We start from the raw sequence: 13,694 nt of genomic DNA, 5'->3' as shown, positions 1-13,694 counted from the left end.
ACACTTAGATTAAACCATATTCACAGCTGTAAAACTCCACAGCCACCTCCACTCCACACAAACAATACAGGCTGAACCCTCCAGAGAGCTGGTAAATATTTGTCTGGGTGTGAATGTAGTATAAAAACGCAGCAACAACAACTGTGTGTAAACTTTATTCCTCTTTCTGTATGCATGACTTGTGCAGATAAAGGGAGTGCTTCGTGTGCAGCTCAGGCTTTCCACTTTGACAGATCCAAAGTTGACACCAGAGCTCGGTGTATCATACAGGGGACTGTCGGACAGCACTGGAAGTAAACAACTTAACTGCCACCTCTTTGAGCAGCCTTGCCTCAAGACTTTGCCTTTTATTCAACCTGCTGTTTTTGCATTTTGTCCTTTTCTTACAAAAATTATTATGCTTTTTAAGACTACAACAACACACTATAGACAATACATACGGTATTCCATAATATTTGACTTCTTTGATTAGTTAGGTATTTCAATATATCTTAAATTATACACTGTTTTCAGTACAATAATGATTATTCTTTTGAACCAGCTGGCACCGGGATGTGAGCTATGTTCCCCCCCTTTGTTTGTGTCTTACAGAGCTTCATCGTTGTTTTTTTTGTTAGTCGGGTGAGAAAGTTTCACTTCAGTTTTTGACACACATTAGTAATATTTGATATATTTGAGTGTAACATGAAAATTGTGCTCCTGGTTGCAGCATTATAGTTTGGCAGCACATGCACAGACTACAGCATATAGCATTTTTTTTTTTTTATCATTTCACCTTCTTTTCTTTTGTCTTTTTGTCACAAGCATCCTGAACATGTTCGGAGTCCAAAAAGTCAACTGACGAGATCGACCCAGTGACAGGTTTGCGGCTGCAAGGGGGTGGAAATTTCATTGAGTGTCTCTTGGTTTGGTGACGTATCCCTCCAAGGCTTTAGAGGCTACACACTCACTCACACACATACAGACACACATACACAGACAGTACTGTAACCTCATAAACAAGTGTTCTTAGTCCGTATACAGCAAACACTTTGTACCTGTTGTGAGAGGACAAACAAAACTATTGCACAGTAACCGTCTGTCTAATCAGAGCATGAGACAGTTGTGAAATTAAACATGAACAAATGAGCCCGTTTTTTGCCACCTTTTCAAAGTATAAGGCCGTAGCAGTGCTTTAGGAGGTAGAGGGGAGACACACGTGTGCCCCCTCCACTCCTCAGTAACAAAGTCTCTTCCTCATCAGTGCTGAATCTCTAGGAAAAACAAAAAAAAGCTGCTCTATGGTTAATAAAGTCTACATGGAACAGCAACAGGACAGAGTGGTTTGGTGTCACTAATGTTATCTTCGGTATGTTAATTCCTCTAGGAGCTGAGAGGTGACTTCATGCTGTGTAGATCAGTGATGCAGTTTCCAAATGATAAAGAGAAAGAGGGGGTTGGGGGTGGGAGAGGGTCCAACAACCTTGCATGAGCCAGTCCTTCTGAAATGTATGTGGAGAAAGTAGAGATGACAGGTTTCTATTGCAGTTTCAGTGGAGTCTCATTGGGAATGAATGCCCAGGAAAGTTTCAGGGATCTCCGCCTGCCAGTTGAGACCCAGAGCAGCACGCTTCAGTGTGGTTCAGGTCCAAGGTGTGTGAGTGTGTGCAGGGGTGGGGGTGGGGGAAGGGGGGGGTATCAGGCCTCTACATGTTGAAGCCATAAGCAGGCGCAGCAGGGAAGCCCGCAGGAGCGGTGGGGTAGCCGTAGCCTGGGTAGGCTTGCTGTGGAGCCACTGGAGCAGGAGAGGGGGGTAACATCAGCTGCTGGCCTGATCACACAAACACACACAGGGTTACAAGCTCATAGATACAATTTAAACATTTTTTTTAAGTGAGTGCACATTGCTACACTCTGTTCACTACCCTTCACAACGACCATCTATACAACTTTTTTTTTTTAACCAAACTTATATCTTTTTCATCTTTGTCTTCTCCGTAAATGAAAGTTTCTTTATGTAGTGCTTAAAGAGCCATGTCAAAATCCATTAACAAACTCCCACACAACTTGTGCAGTATGATCCAAGGCTCATTTATCCAGTCGTATGATCTATAGGACTTCCCAAACATGCATTACCAATAAAACACTTCCGCATATAGGTGGTGCCCACAGGCAAGCACGTGTTAATTAAACTCTGCCTTAATTTAGTGATTTACATCGTAATGTTTTTGCGAAAATGCATGTCTTTGGGAAGTACTGTTTTGATACAGTTTGTTAGTTTGTTAAATCAAGCCCCCATCAAAAATGTTCCCCATTTTTGGATTTTTCGTTCACCATAGAGGCATGAGGCAGAAACAAATCTTTGTTCACAAACTCAACGTAACATGGGGTGAGTAATTGATATACAGCACAATTTAGAATTTTCAGGGTGAAGTTGGTCTATTCTTTTAATGCTGTCAATGCTGATGTCAAACAAACCTCTTTGTGGGCACCAGAGGTGTTTCCTGACTTTTGCAGATGTCCTAAATATTGAATACAGTAATTATTGTACTGTATTCATGAAGATAATTACCATAGCATTAAAGCCCTTACTAGATAACACTGTTGCTGTTGGTTATATCACAATCAGGTGTCTTTGTTCATTATGGGAAAACTTGATGGGAAGGCAACATTGATTCTTAGTAATACTGTAAAATGTAAAAATGGATATTCATGTAAACGGAAAGCAAAAATTTAAATCATGTTGTTTTCTTCCTCAAGATTAACACAAGACTAACTGTAAATGACACATTTTCTTTGTCCGTCTGATTTGGTCTGGAGAAGACAACAGCAGCATGATTAGTTTTCCATTAACTGAATGTGCCCAGTTTTCCTAAGTTTGACTACAATGAGGAGACAGACTTGGCTGTGTGCTTCAAGTCTCAGTAAACTGCTCATTACATCCAATTCGTACACATTTGATTGATGTTAAATGTCAACACCGGCAGACTTTTTTTATCCAAGTTTCAGTTTGGCGCAGACAGATAAATGCCGCCGTTTAAATCCTGCTGTTTTCACAGCGTGAGGCAATTTTCTCCTATTTAGGAACCAAAACCGTCTGTCTGTGGGGGTGACGTGCCGCATGTGAACCTACCAAACACTATCGGCTGAGGCTCTGTCACCTCCTCTTCAGTTTTCCTTTTGCTGTCTGCCTCCTCCAGTTTGTCCACCTGAGGGCATCAAAGAAAAGAGGATAGATCAGTCACAGCTCACTCACACACTGTGCAGAATAAAAGAGAGTGTGATTTCATACATAGTAGGTAACCAGCATACTCAGCTTTGCAGGCTGTTTAACCTCCAATCCAAGCACAGATTTTAAATGCAAAATCTGTGCTTTTGGTAATATGATATAAATCAATTTCAGCTGTTATTCGAAATAAAAGATTTTTGCTGGACACCTACAATGTAGTGATCACAGTAATGTGCCAGATTTATTTAAATTACACTTTAATAATGTACTACAACAAACCATTAAGTGTAAGTGCTTCAGTTGTAAGAGTACATTTAAGTTTTTATTTCATAACAAACAAATAAATACTGATAAACACACACAGTAAATGTATCATACCCACTTCTGAAAGACACAACTACACACAGTGCTTCACAGTGCAGCTAAGGTTACCTGAGAGAAGATGCCATGCAGGTTTGGTGAGAATTTCTAATACAGCTTCCAGTACACATGTTAAGTCAACAATTAAAGGGTCTGTTCACCCAAATCACAAAAAACAAAATAACCAGTTAACCCCTGGTAGTATGTGACCATGCATACAGTGATTGCCGAGGGATTTCTCCTGCCATCACCCTGATTCAATAAAGTGCAATGAAATTTCATTTATGTTGCTTGAAGCACTGAAAAATGACATTTGAAAAAACTCACAAGCATCATCACTTTCCAGATACAATGCCCTTGTTTATCATCAGATAATTCACATGCCTCACTGGTGACAGCTGTCGCTACTTTTTATATTCAGCAGAGAAGTTTCTGATGAAAACTGTTGACAACAAAGTCTGTCATGAATACAAGATCACAAGAACATCATATTTGGAAAGGTACGGCTTTTGAGTTTCTAAAATGTCTTTTTTAAGTTTTGAGTACTAGCAGGTGCCCCAAAACTCATCTTCATCATGGCTAGATACCACTGAGGGAAAGTTTTGTTTTTGGATTTGGAGGAACTGGCCCTTTAAAAGTGAAATTATAGCAGGGTTCAAGGTTAAAGAAATATAACACTGTGTATTAAGTAAAGGAGAAGCTGTACATGCCTATGTGCTGATGCTACATTTCCAGCCATTCACTATCAACAGTCGTACATGACTAAATGACAGCGTAGAGGGGAGAGAATCACAGCTTCCACATGCATCCTGTAAGCAGGCGTCCTCCTGACAGATTTTCATTGAGTGTATTTCACTTTACTGCTGCACTTTAAAATCAAACTAGGCATTAGAAGCTGACAGGTTAAGCTCATCCTTTGCCAGGCATACAGTGTTTGCGCAGTGAGTTGGTTGTGGTGCCAATTTTCTTACAGACTAAGCGCAAAGAAATAATCAGGCATTGTGCTTCAACCGTGGAGAGAGCTGAATACAAAGGTTTCTGATGTAAGTGGGGATTCATTTAAACAATGATGCTACTAAATTAATGTGGAATAAAAAAATGTAAGACTTTCTGTTGAGTCATAATTCAAGAAATTCAGAAAAAAGGTAAAACAGAATCTGTAAAGCACTTTTATGTATATAAGTATTCATGTAATAGAAATGGAAGTTATTTCAGTACATAAAACAAGACACCATTTGCCACTGCTGCCTGTTGATTGTTAAAAAAAATGTTGGTACGCCTTAAAGGGTAAGTTTGGTATTTTTCAACATGAAATTGTACCAGTATTGAGCGAGACAGGCTGCAATATAACCCCTTGGGGCATTTGTGTTTGTTTTGTCACTGACCTTTCACATTTAACTTTTGGTTTAAGAGTAAGATCGTTCTTTTTGGACCAGAAATAGACCTGAAATCACCATCGCCAAACCCACCAGACTCCATTTAAATAAACAGTAATTTTAGCGTGTACAGAGCCAGCATATTTTCACATCAATCTGAGTAAATTAAAAATTTATTCAAGCTGGTGATTGTTGGAACAGTGGAGAGACGAACCAAGCCGGTTTATTTAAATCAAGTCTGGTGGGTTTGGCAAAAGCGATTTCAGGGCTGTTTCTGGTTCAACGAAAAGGATCTCACTCTTTAACAAAATGGTCTCTTTCTGTAGGGTTTCTTTCCATAAGTTGTCAGACATTTATAAACACAATTTGAGTGTGTCAGTGGCAAAAACAAGAACTTTTAGTGGACATGAATTGATGTCGCAAACACATATGTGTCTTTAGTGCTGATGCTTTTGCTAAATGCTGAACAAAGCGTTATCATTTCACCTCCCAAAGGAATGCTTCACCCACAGAATGACCATTTGTATATCAGTTTGTCATGCAGTGTTGAATTTGTGTGGAAAACCTGGCCTGTTTCGATGCTGTGGCTGCAGCCAACTTGCTCAATACTGGACCCATTTCAAAAATCTTTGTTCCCATTAGTCATTTAGACACAAAAACATGGGAAAATAAGGTCCAGGTTAAAAAATACCAAACTTACCCTTTAACTGCTGTCTCTTTAAAATAAAAAGAGGCTGTCATTAAACTTCCTGAAAGGCTGCACTAACTAGCTGCTAAATTCCATCACAGACAGTTTGACCAGCCATTTACGCAACAAAGCATTTGGTCTCTTAAAATAAAGTGTCAGAATAGCTGAAACTAAGAGAATTTCTTAAGAGATAGAAGAAAGAGGACTGCATAACCTTCAGTTAGCATCTGTAGCCCTGCACTGATCTAACAGTTAAATATTTGACACTAAAACTTGTTAACCTGGAGTTAGAAAGAATGGGGATGCATCTAACAAGTCTAGAGTGGCTTGCTCTCCTCACCCACAATCATTCCTGGTCTTCAGAGAACATTAGCCAGGTGGATAGATCACTGTTTACAGTACCATAAAATCAGTCTCTTGATTTCACATTAGCACAACTGAAATTTAAATTTTTTAAAATACCACTTAACACTAGATGCAGCCCCAAGAGAGAGGAGTTAGAGGGTGAGAGGTATCTGTTAGGCCAGGAAAAGCTGATCCTGAAGAACAACATGGTGCACAGGCTTTGGCTCCAGCCATCAACACAGCAGGTGAACTCAAGATATTTTAAAAACAGGTGTTGAGGTGGAACAAAAGCCTGCACACGCCACTACAGCTCTCCAAGACCAGAGCTAGTTAGGCCGTACTCAGTCTACAGTCCATGCTAGGTTCCTACATCAGAAACCTAAGAGATAAGTTACAACAAAATAACAGACAGAACACATAAGAGGAATAAAAAAGAGGGCCAGAGACCGTCACCTTCGCTGCAAACTCATCAACCTGGAAAAGAACCCAAAGAGATGACCTCAAGTGACCTCACATGTCTGCAGGTCAACATTTTAGGAAATCATGATGACCAGAGGGAGTTCACTGGCAAATACTTAACTATTATTACTTAAGAAAGCCATATCGTGTAAACTAATATTCCCTGTATGACCTGTTTTCACCACCTCCAGGGCAGGAGATTTAAGAGACTCTCCTGTCAGGACAGGTTTCTACAGGAAATTATACAATCTTAGAAAAATAAACAAATTTTAGAAAACATAGCAAACTTGCTTCCTCTAAAAAATATACAACAGTTAAACTGTAACATGAAAGCAAAAACTTAAAGAATAAAGAATATTAACTCCTTGTATTGTTCTTTGTTGGAGTACTCACCTTTGTCAGGTACTCCCTCATGACCTGGATGAAGTACGGCATGGCGAAGTCCATGATGTTGTGCCTCCAGGCCAGCTCCAGCACCACGTCAGGGTGCAGCAGGTCGTAGGAGGCAAACAGGCAGGCGGCGAAGCACTCCTTCCTGCCCTCCTCCAGGAACCACTGGAGCAAAGTCTCTGCCAGCTCTGCGTCCTTAGACTCTGCAGCGTACAGCATGGCATCCTGGGAAAGACAGAAACACAGTGAATGTAATTATTGTTAAAGTAAAGCCTTCATGAAACTTCATCCAAACAATTGTTTCCACTTCTGGAGAGATAAATTCGGACAAGATTTGCTTCTCCTGTCTTTACTTAATGTTAGCTGGATTATGTATCTACAGTATCTTCAGATATACACAAACAAACAGTGCCACCTATAGGACCATGGAGGTACATGTGAGAGCTTTTCTCAGATATGCTCATTAAAGGTTTTTCTTTCTCACCTTGTAGAGTTTGTCCTTCTTGCAGAGCTCTACACTCTGTCTCCAGCGGTTGTTGCCCTTGTACAGGTAAGCAGCGATACGTCTGAACTCAATCAGTTCGTGTTTCTCTAACCTCTGCGCCAGGCCAATGGTATCAAAGTTGTCATAGGCATCGATGGACGCTCTCAGGCCCTGTGGATGACACACAGAACAAACTGAAACTAACCTGAACCAGTAAGTCTCTGGTAACTGGACCTCAGCAGTGCATCCTAGAGTCCTGCACAAGTCTGATTTTAAAACCTGCTCCCACACCAGAACCAATAATAATAAATGGATATTTTTTTGCTTGTTATTATAATACTGAGCAGCACATCTCCACAGTTGATGTGCATATTTGTAATGCACCTGACTGAAGCAGCTCTCAGTTTCCAGCTGACGCAGAAGAGAGAGCCAACACACAAAGCTAGCAGACAGAGGATTTAACAATGGAACGTTAAATCAAATTATTATTATTATTATTATCATTCTATTTTAATTTATTTATCATCCAACAACCATGATCCAACCCACATGTTTTTTCACCCAGAACTGAGCTAAGAAATAAAATAAAGACAAAATACAACCCACAAATCAACTCTTTTCGCACCACCTGACCCGATGCAGGACACTGGTGCCACCCAGTGACCACAGAAGCTGGGTATATTTACTACTATTTAAATGTATTATTTCAAATGTGACCCTCAAATGCCCTCTACAACATGCAGGGAGATGGGCAAAGTAATGACCCTTTTCATGAAGTGTTTATAGTATTATATGATCAACATGGGAGATCAAAGGGAGTGGCAGTAGCTCAGTTCATAGGGACTTAGCTTGGGAACCGGAGGGTGGCCTATTCAAGTCCCCTTATGGACCAAGTATGGAGTGTGGACTGGTAGCTGGAGAGGTGCCAGTCTGCCTTCTGGGAACTGTCAAGATGCCCTTGAGCAAGGTATTGAACCCCCAACTGCTAGGAGCACCTGTCCAATGCAGTCCCCCTGATATCTGATATCTCTCCATTTGACAACAGAGTGAAAAATAATTGAATTTCCCCTCCAGATTAATAAAGTATATCTTCTTCTTCTAACATCAGAGTGTCTGACAGACCTGGTAGTCTTCCTCCTCTGTCAGCAGGTTGTTGAGGGCTTCGTTGACGGACTTGTTGTTGTGATTCTGGACAGACCTCAGGTAAGGCTTGACCAACTTCAGCTGATTCACCTGATCGAGCAAAAACAACCACAGTCACGTCAACCAAGTTTGGCACTGTGTACTGAACATAAAGAATAATACATGAGATTTAATTCACAGAGGCTGTCTGGTTACCTTGCTGAAAAAGTTGACAGCCCGGCTGTGGTCCAGCCGCGGAGACAGAATGGTCAGCAGGTCATTAAGTAAGAGGGGTTTGTAATCCAGGTAGAAGGAAAGAGATTTATAGTACAGCTCCACATTGGCAACCTGAGGAGAAATGATGAAACGTGAAGACCACAAAAAGTGAATATGTATCAACAGCTCAGTCACAAACACTTCTGTGTACCTTCGCAATAATGTCCTTGAACGGCCCTTCTTTCCACGCATCTGTTGGATGAGACATCATCGTGATAGCAGCGTTGTCGTACTCCTCATATTTATCGTAAAGGAAAACCAGCTCTGCCCATAGGTGAGACTGCTCTGCTGCTCGCAGCACCTGGTGAACACAGAACAATGTCAAAGTCATTCAGGTTTCAAACTGAAGCACTCTTTCATGACTGTCAAAATTTTGTTTGGTTAAATTAATCAACTCAAATTTGGTATTTTGGGGTAAGACATCATAAACACAACTTTTATATTTATATAGGCCCTTCTCCCTATTCCTTTATCAAACATGTAAATATTAATATCATGTTATGTTGTTGATGATAATTTGTATAATAAGTTTACTTCATTTTATTTGTCATTCGTCTGTTTTGTTGTGTTGTGTTTTTACATGTTTAAAAAAAATAAATCAAATAACCCCTTTTCTTAAAATCAAGGGGTTTTGAGAGGCAGAATAGCACCTCTTTAGATTTAACTAATAAACACACAATGACAGAAGTAATGAACAGCTGGTGAAAAGACATAGTAAGCTACAAAACCAGTTTTAAACTCAAGACATTGTCAGCAAAAAAAATCTTGGGGATATGATTCATTTTCTAACACTCCTACATCAATCAACAGGATAAAGTCCAACAAACTGAGGAATATTAAACAATGCAGGTGGGTACATTAGGTACATTTTCTTTTAATCTAATTTCAAGGCAACAATTATTTGAAATACTTATCTGCAAACATTCAAGGATTTAAGGAATTCTCATAACTAAAGAAAACAGCCAACAGACTTTTTCTAATTTCTCTTTTTTTCTAATAATCACAATATGTCAGTAGAAAACCAGCTACAAAAGACAGAAGAAAAACAACTGAGGGAATCTTCTGTGCTCAGTGTTACATTCCTTCCAGGGCGCTGATGAGAAGCAGAAATCTTTGTGGAGTAATAAATCAAAGGAGTTCACGGCACACAAGCAGCCGCCTCGTGATGAATTCTTTGATTTATTACAAGAGACAGAATTGTTTTGGAACACACACACACACACACAGACACACACACACTGCTCTACCTTTGGGATGTTGACTCTGGACCAGAAGAGCTCCAGGTGCTCCCTCATCTTCTGAGGTTTGAACTTTGAGTAGAGGATGGCGAGCTCGGTGAACATGCCCATGTGTGCCCGCTCCAGACCCAGCGCAGCCTCCAACAGAGCAATGAGTTCCTCAAAGTACCCGCGGTCCTGATAGTAGCTGATCAGGTCCTCCAGCTCGTCAGCGTGGATCACAATGTGAAGGCCGCAGATTTGTGCCAGACGGAACTCTTCGCCATCCACGCACGCAAAACACACCTGATGATCGGAAGGAAGAAAGGATATTCCTGAAATCTTCTGTCCATATTCTAATAAATGAGAATTTACAACTACAGTCTAAAGCAGTGGTTCCCAACTGGTGGGACGCGGTCCAAAAGTGGGTCGCGGGTCCATTCTACTCTGAAACGTGTCAAGTTTGTAAAAAACACTTTCAACTGCTGGCACAGAGCTTTTATTTTGAAGTGCTGTTTCCTGCTGTGGAGTGAGTGACTAACAGACAGCTACTTGACAAAGACAGTAAGCTAGCTCAACAACATGGCCAAACACAAGTATGACACTAAATGTCTTACAAGTGTTTTTAATTTCTTTATACACCACACAGTCGTGAAAAAACTGAGAATGTGTGTTCAGGGATGCATGAAGCTGGGAGCAGGTGGAGAACGACATGAAGCGATGAAGGTGGGGTAGCACTACCGCCAAGAACTTCAATCTGCTTCCACCCCTGCAGTCAGACAGAGGCTATAAACTTGATTGTGTGCCAGTTACCTCCTTCCATGTCCGTGTGCTGTTGGCTTTCCTGGCGCTGTCCACAGCTGCCTGGTACTCTCCCAGGTGGACGAGCGTCGATGCGAGACGAGCAAAGTTGGACACATTGTTGTACAGGAGCTTGGCTGCTTCATACATACCCTCATCATAACATCTATCGCCCACCTGGAGAAGAAGACAGAGAGATTAGCAGGTAATATGCAGTGAGTAGCAGTTGTAAGGACAAGACTAGCATGCACATTCATTTGTCTTACCTGCTGTATGTGAGCATTGTTGGGCCCACTGACGAACTCTTCCAGCTCAGCCAGACGGTTCGTTTTAGCTAAAGCAAAGATCAGCTCTGTCTCCACATATGACTCTCTCGCTTTCTTTCGAGCCATCTGGAGGAATTTTACCAAGTCTTCCCAGTTATCTGCAAAACACAAACAACTCGAAGATCAACTCAGATCAATCACAGCAGAAAGACGATCAATACGAGCTGCTGGTGTGCAGCAGAGTTGTGCCACAAAGCAAAGGCTTACTGTTTTTGCTGGCTGCGTTGACCACCTCCATGTACGCTGAAGGGTCGACGGCTTTGATATACGAGTCGATGGCCTCCTTGACCAGGTCCCTTTGTAGCTGAGCTCTGGCTAACTGGCTCCACACCGCAGGCTCATTACAGCGCTCAGCAAACTCATAGGCACGATCTAAGTTCCCTATGTGCTCTATCAATACCTAGAGACATGAGGAAAGGAAAGAGCTGCTTTATATGATCAGACATACAATGAGATAAAACATTAGGAATAACAGTATATTTTAACTGTTGCACTTTACAATTTATTTCCAGAGATGAGCAGAAATAATCATAATACCAACAGTAATCAAAGGAATACTTCAACAGCAACAAAAATGGTCATTTGTATATCAATTAGTCATTCTGTATTACAATGAAATCTTAAATGTTTTTCGCAAGTTGCCAGTGAACAAAGAATCCAAAAACAAAGAAAATTTTTCATGAAAAAAACTCAAACACTCATTTAACCAGTCGTATGCATTTTTGCTAAAACCTTTCTATTTAAACACTTCCTCGTGCACAGAGGAGTGGTGTTCCTGGGCAAGCGCGTGAATTTGAACTCTGCTCAATGGAAGGCAGGGGCAGAGTTCAAACGCATGCGCTTGCATAGGCATACCACTCGTATCATACTTATAAATGGTATTGTTTTAGCAAAAATGTATGTATTTGTGAAGTACTGACCATACAACTGGATAAATAAGACTTGGATTTTACTGCGTGTCTTGTGTGAAGTTTGTAAACAGCCCTCTTTAACTCCAATTCATCAAGTATTTTATCCATTTTTGGATTCCCTTTTTCACCAAGGAGGCATGCGAGCAAAAACATGGATTCTTCATGGATTCAACGCAACAACACAGGGTGAGTGGTTGATATACAAATTCTCATTCTGTGGGTGTGGAGTATCCCACAAAATTATTCCTTCAAAGCCCAGTTCAGACCAAAGATTCACATTGAGACGAGCTGAAACAGGCAACTAACTGTAAAGCACCTAAAAATCTGTCGGTTTGCACCAATGCAACTACATAAGATGGTGTATCATCTCTATGCAACAACTCTCTGTACTTCTGCTCTGATTTCCATTTGTAGCTTCTTAAAATATGAATGGGGATAGTGATAGTGAGATACTGGCTACAGTTGCATTTGTAGTAGTGATGAAATGTTGAAAAGCTGAAACAAAACAAGCGTCAGATGTACTGTATTCATAATCAATACGCCGCAATAATATAAATAACCAGCGGCAATTAATCAGTCAATGAGAATGTGTGTGTGTGTGAGGGGGCATAAGCACATACAGCGAGCAGCAACAGTGACCCACCGTCCGACACCGGCACACCGTGAGGACAGAAACAGAGGGCTCAGCGGGGACGGAGCACCTGCACCAGCAAGTGAACACGTCGTCTGCAGTCATTTTGACTTGACCTCACTACAAGTCGATTGGCTGTTGAAACAGGTGACGTGCGTTATATTCTAAAACCAGCCGCCAGCAATTTGACCAGCTGACTTGCAGGTAACACCATCAGCCAGCTTGAGTTGAGCTCAGACAGCCAGTGCACACCGCTGTAACTTTTCTCTGCAACGTTTTAAAATGGTTTCACTCATTGAGAATCTTTGGTCTGAACTTGGCTTAAGAGACAGACATACAATCTGCAGCATCATTTTCAATATAGATTCAAAGTGCTCATACATTAATTTGGCTGTTTTGAAGATCAATACATTTTATGGCCTGAACTTTGGAATTATAAAAAATCCTCTGCTAAACATCTGTAAGTGGGGAGGGTCCTTACAATAAGAAAAATGAGACTGGAAAACATTTAAACCATAAACTTAACTGATAAACATATTATTCTAACTTTTTAAATTCATGTTGTGCTACTGAATGTCAAATTAAAAAGTACTCAATTCTCTCCAATATACTCACTGAAGTACTTTGAACTTGTTCTTAAAGTAACAGTATCAGTGTTGGAGCAGTAATTCTTTCATGTCACCTGTATGGCTGAGGTGTTGACATCAAACTTTTTGAAAATGGCAAACGCTTCTTCAAAGAGCTCATTGCTGATGGCGATATTAGCAATGTCTGGAGCGTCGTAGTTGTCTAGCCTGTTGATGTACTCCATCACACGAGTGCGGTCCGCCTTGATGGCTGTCAAAATCAGCAGGTTCTGGAGATTTCTGGGAAACAGAGAGTTTATTAAAAATATGACAAGTATTGTGACTGAATTATTACAATGTCTGACAAGCTGTGAGTCTGCTGTACCTGTGCTCACTGAAGACAGAGTTATCCAGTACGATCTTCTCCAGCAGCTCTATGAGCTCATTGGGCAGGTCTGCAGTCATGAAGGCCTTGACTGTGACTGACACCTCTTCCGGGTCCTGGGTCTCTGACAGTGCTGTCTGCACCACCTG

At 41.0% G+C, this 13,694-nt stretch overlaps 1 protein-coding gene across 2 annotated transcripts in view; it reads right to left on the bottom strand.

The window, feature by feature from the left end:
• Positions 1-139: 139 nt before the first annotated feature.
• The window catches only part of cltcl1 (clathrin, heavy chain-like 1), a 36,740-nt gene continuing 23,185 nt past the window's right edge, over positions 140-13,694 (bottom strand). The window contains exons 19-32 of one of the 2 annotated variants that reach the window (XM_050050793.1): positions 13,546-13,691; positions 13,277-13,460; positions 11,260-11,452; positions 10,993-11,150; positions 10,739-10,903; positions 9,956-10,231; positions 8,860-9,009; positions 8,649-8,780; positions 8,433-8,543; positions 7,311-7,481; positions 6,830-7,051; positions 6,425-6,451; positions 3,113-3,188; positions 140-1,810 (exon numbers count right to left, since the gene is read on the bottom strand). In XM_050050793.1, coding sequence (XP_049906750.1) covers positions 1,686-1,810; positions 3,113-3,188; positions 6,425-6,451; positions 6,830-7,051; positions 7,311-7,481; positions 8,433-8,543; positions 8,649-8,780; positions 8,860-9,009; positions 9,956-10,231; positions 10,739-10,903; positions 10,993-11,150; positions 11,260-11,452; positions 13,277-13,460; positions 13,546-13,691 — 2,136 coding nt within the window. In that variant the 3' untranslated portion in view covers positions 140-1,685. The remainder of the gene's footprint in view (positions 1,811-3,112; positions 3,189-6,424; positions 6,452-6,829; positions 7,052-7,310; positions 7,482-8,432; positions 8,544-8,648; positions 8,781-8,859; positions 9,010-9,955; positions 10,232-10,738; positions 10,904-10,992; positions 11,151-11,259; positions 11,453-13,276; positions 13,461-13,545; positions 13,692-13,694) is intronic. The other variant, XM_050050794.1, reaches the window with a different exon arrangement.

Source organism: Epinephelus moara, chromosome 8 (genome assembly GCF_006386435.1).
Source record: "Epinephelus moara isolate mb chromosome 8, YSFRI_EMoa_1.0, whole genome shotgun sequence".
Taxonomy (NCBI): Eukaryota; Metazoa; Chordata; class Actinopteri; order Perciformes; family Serranidae; genus Epinephelus; species Epinephelus moara.
This window is presented reverse-complemented; position numbering and strand designations above follow the sequence as displayed.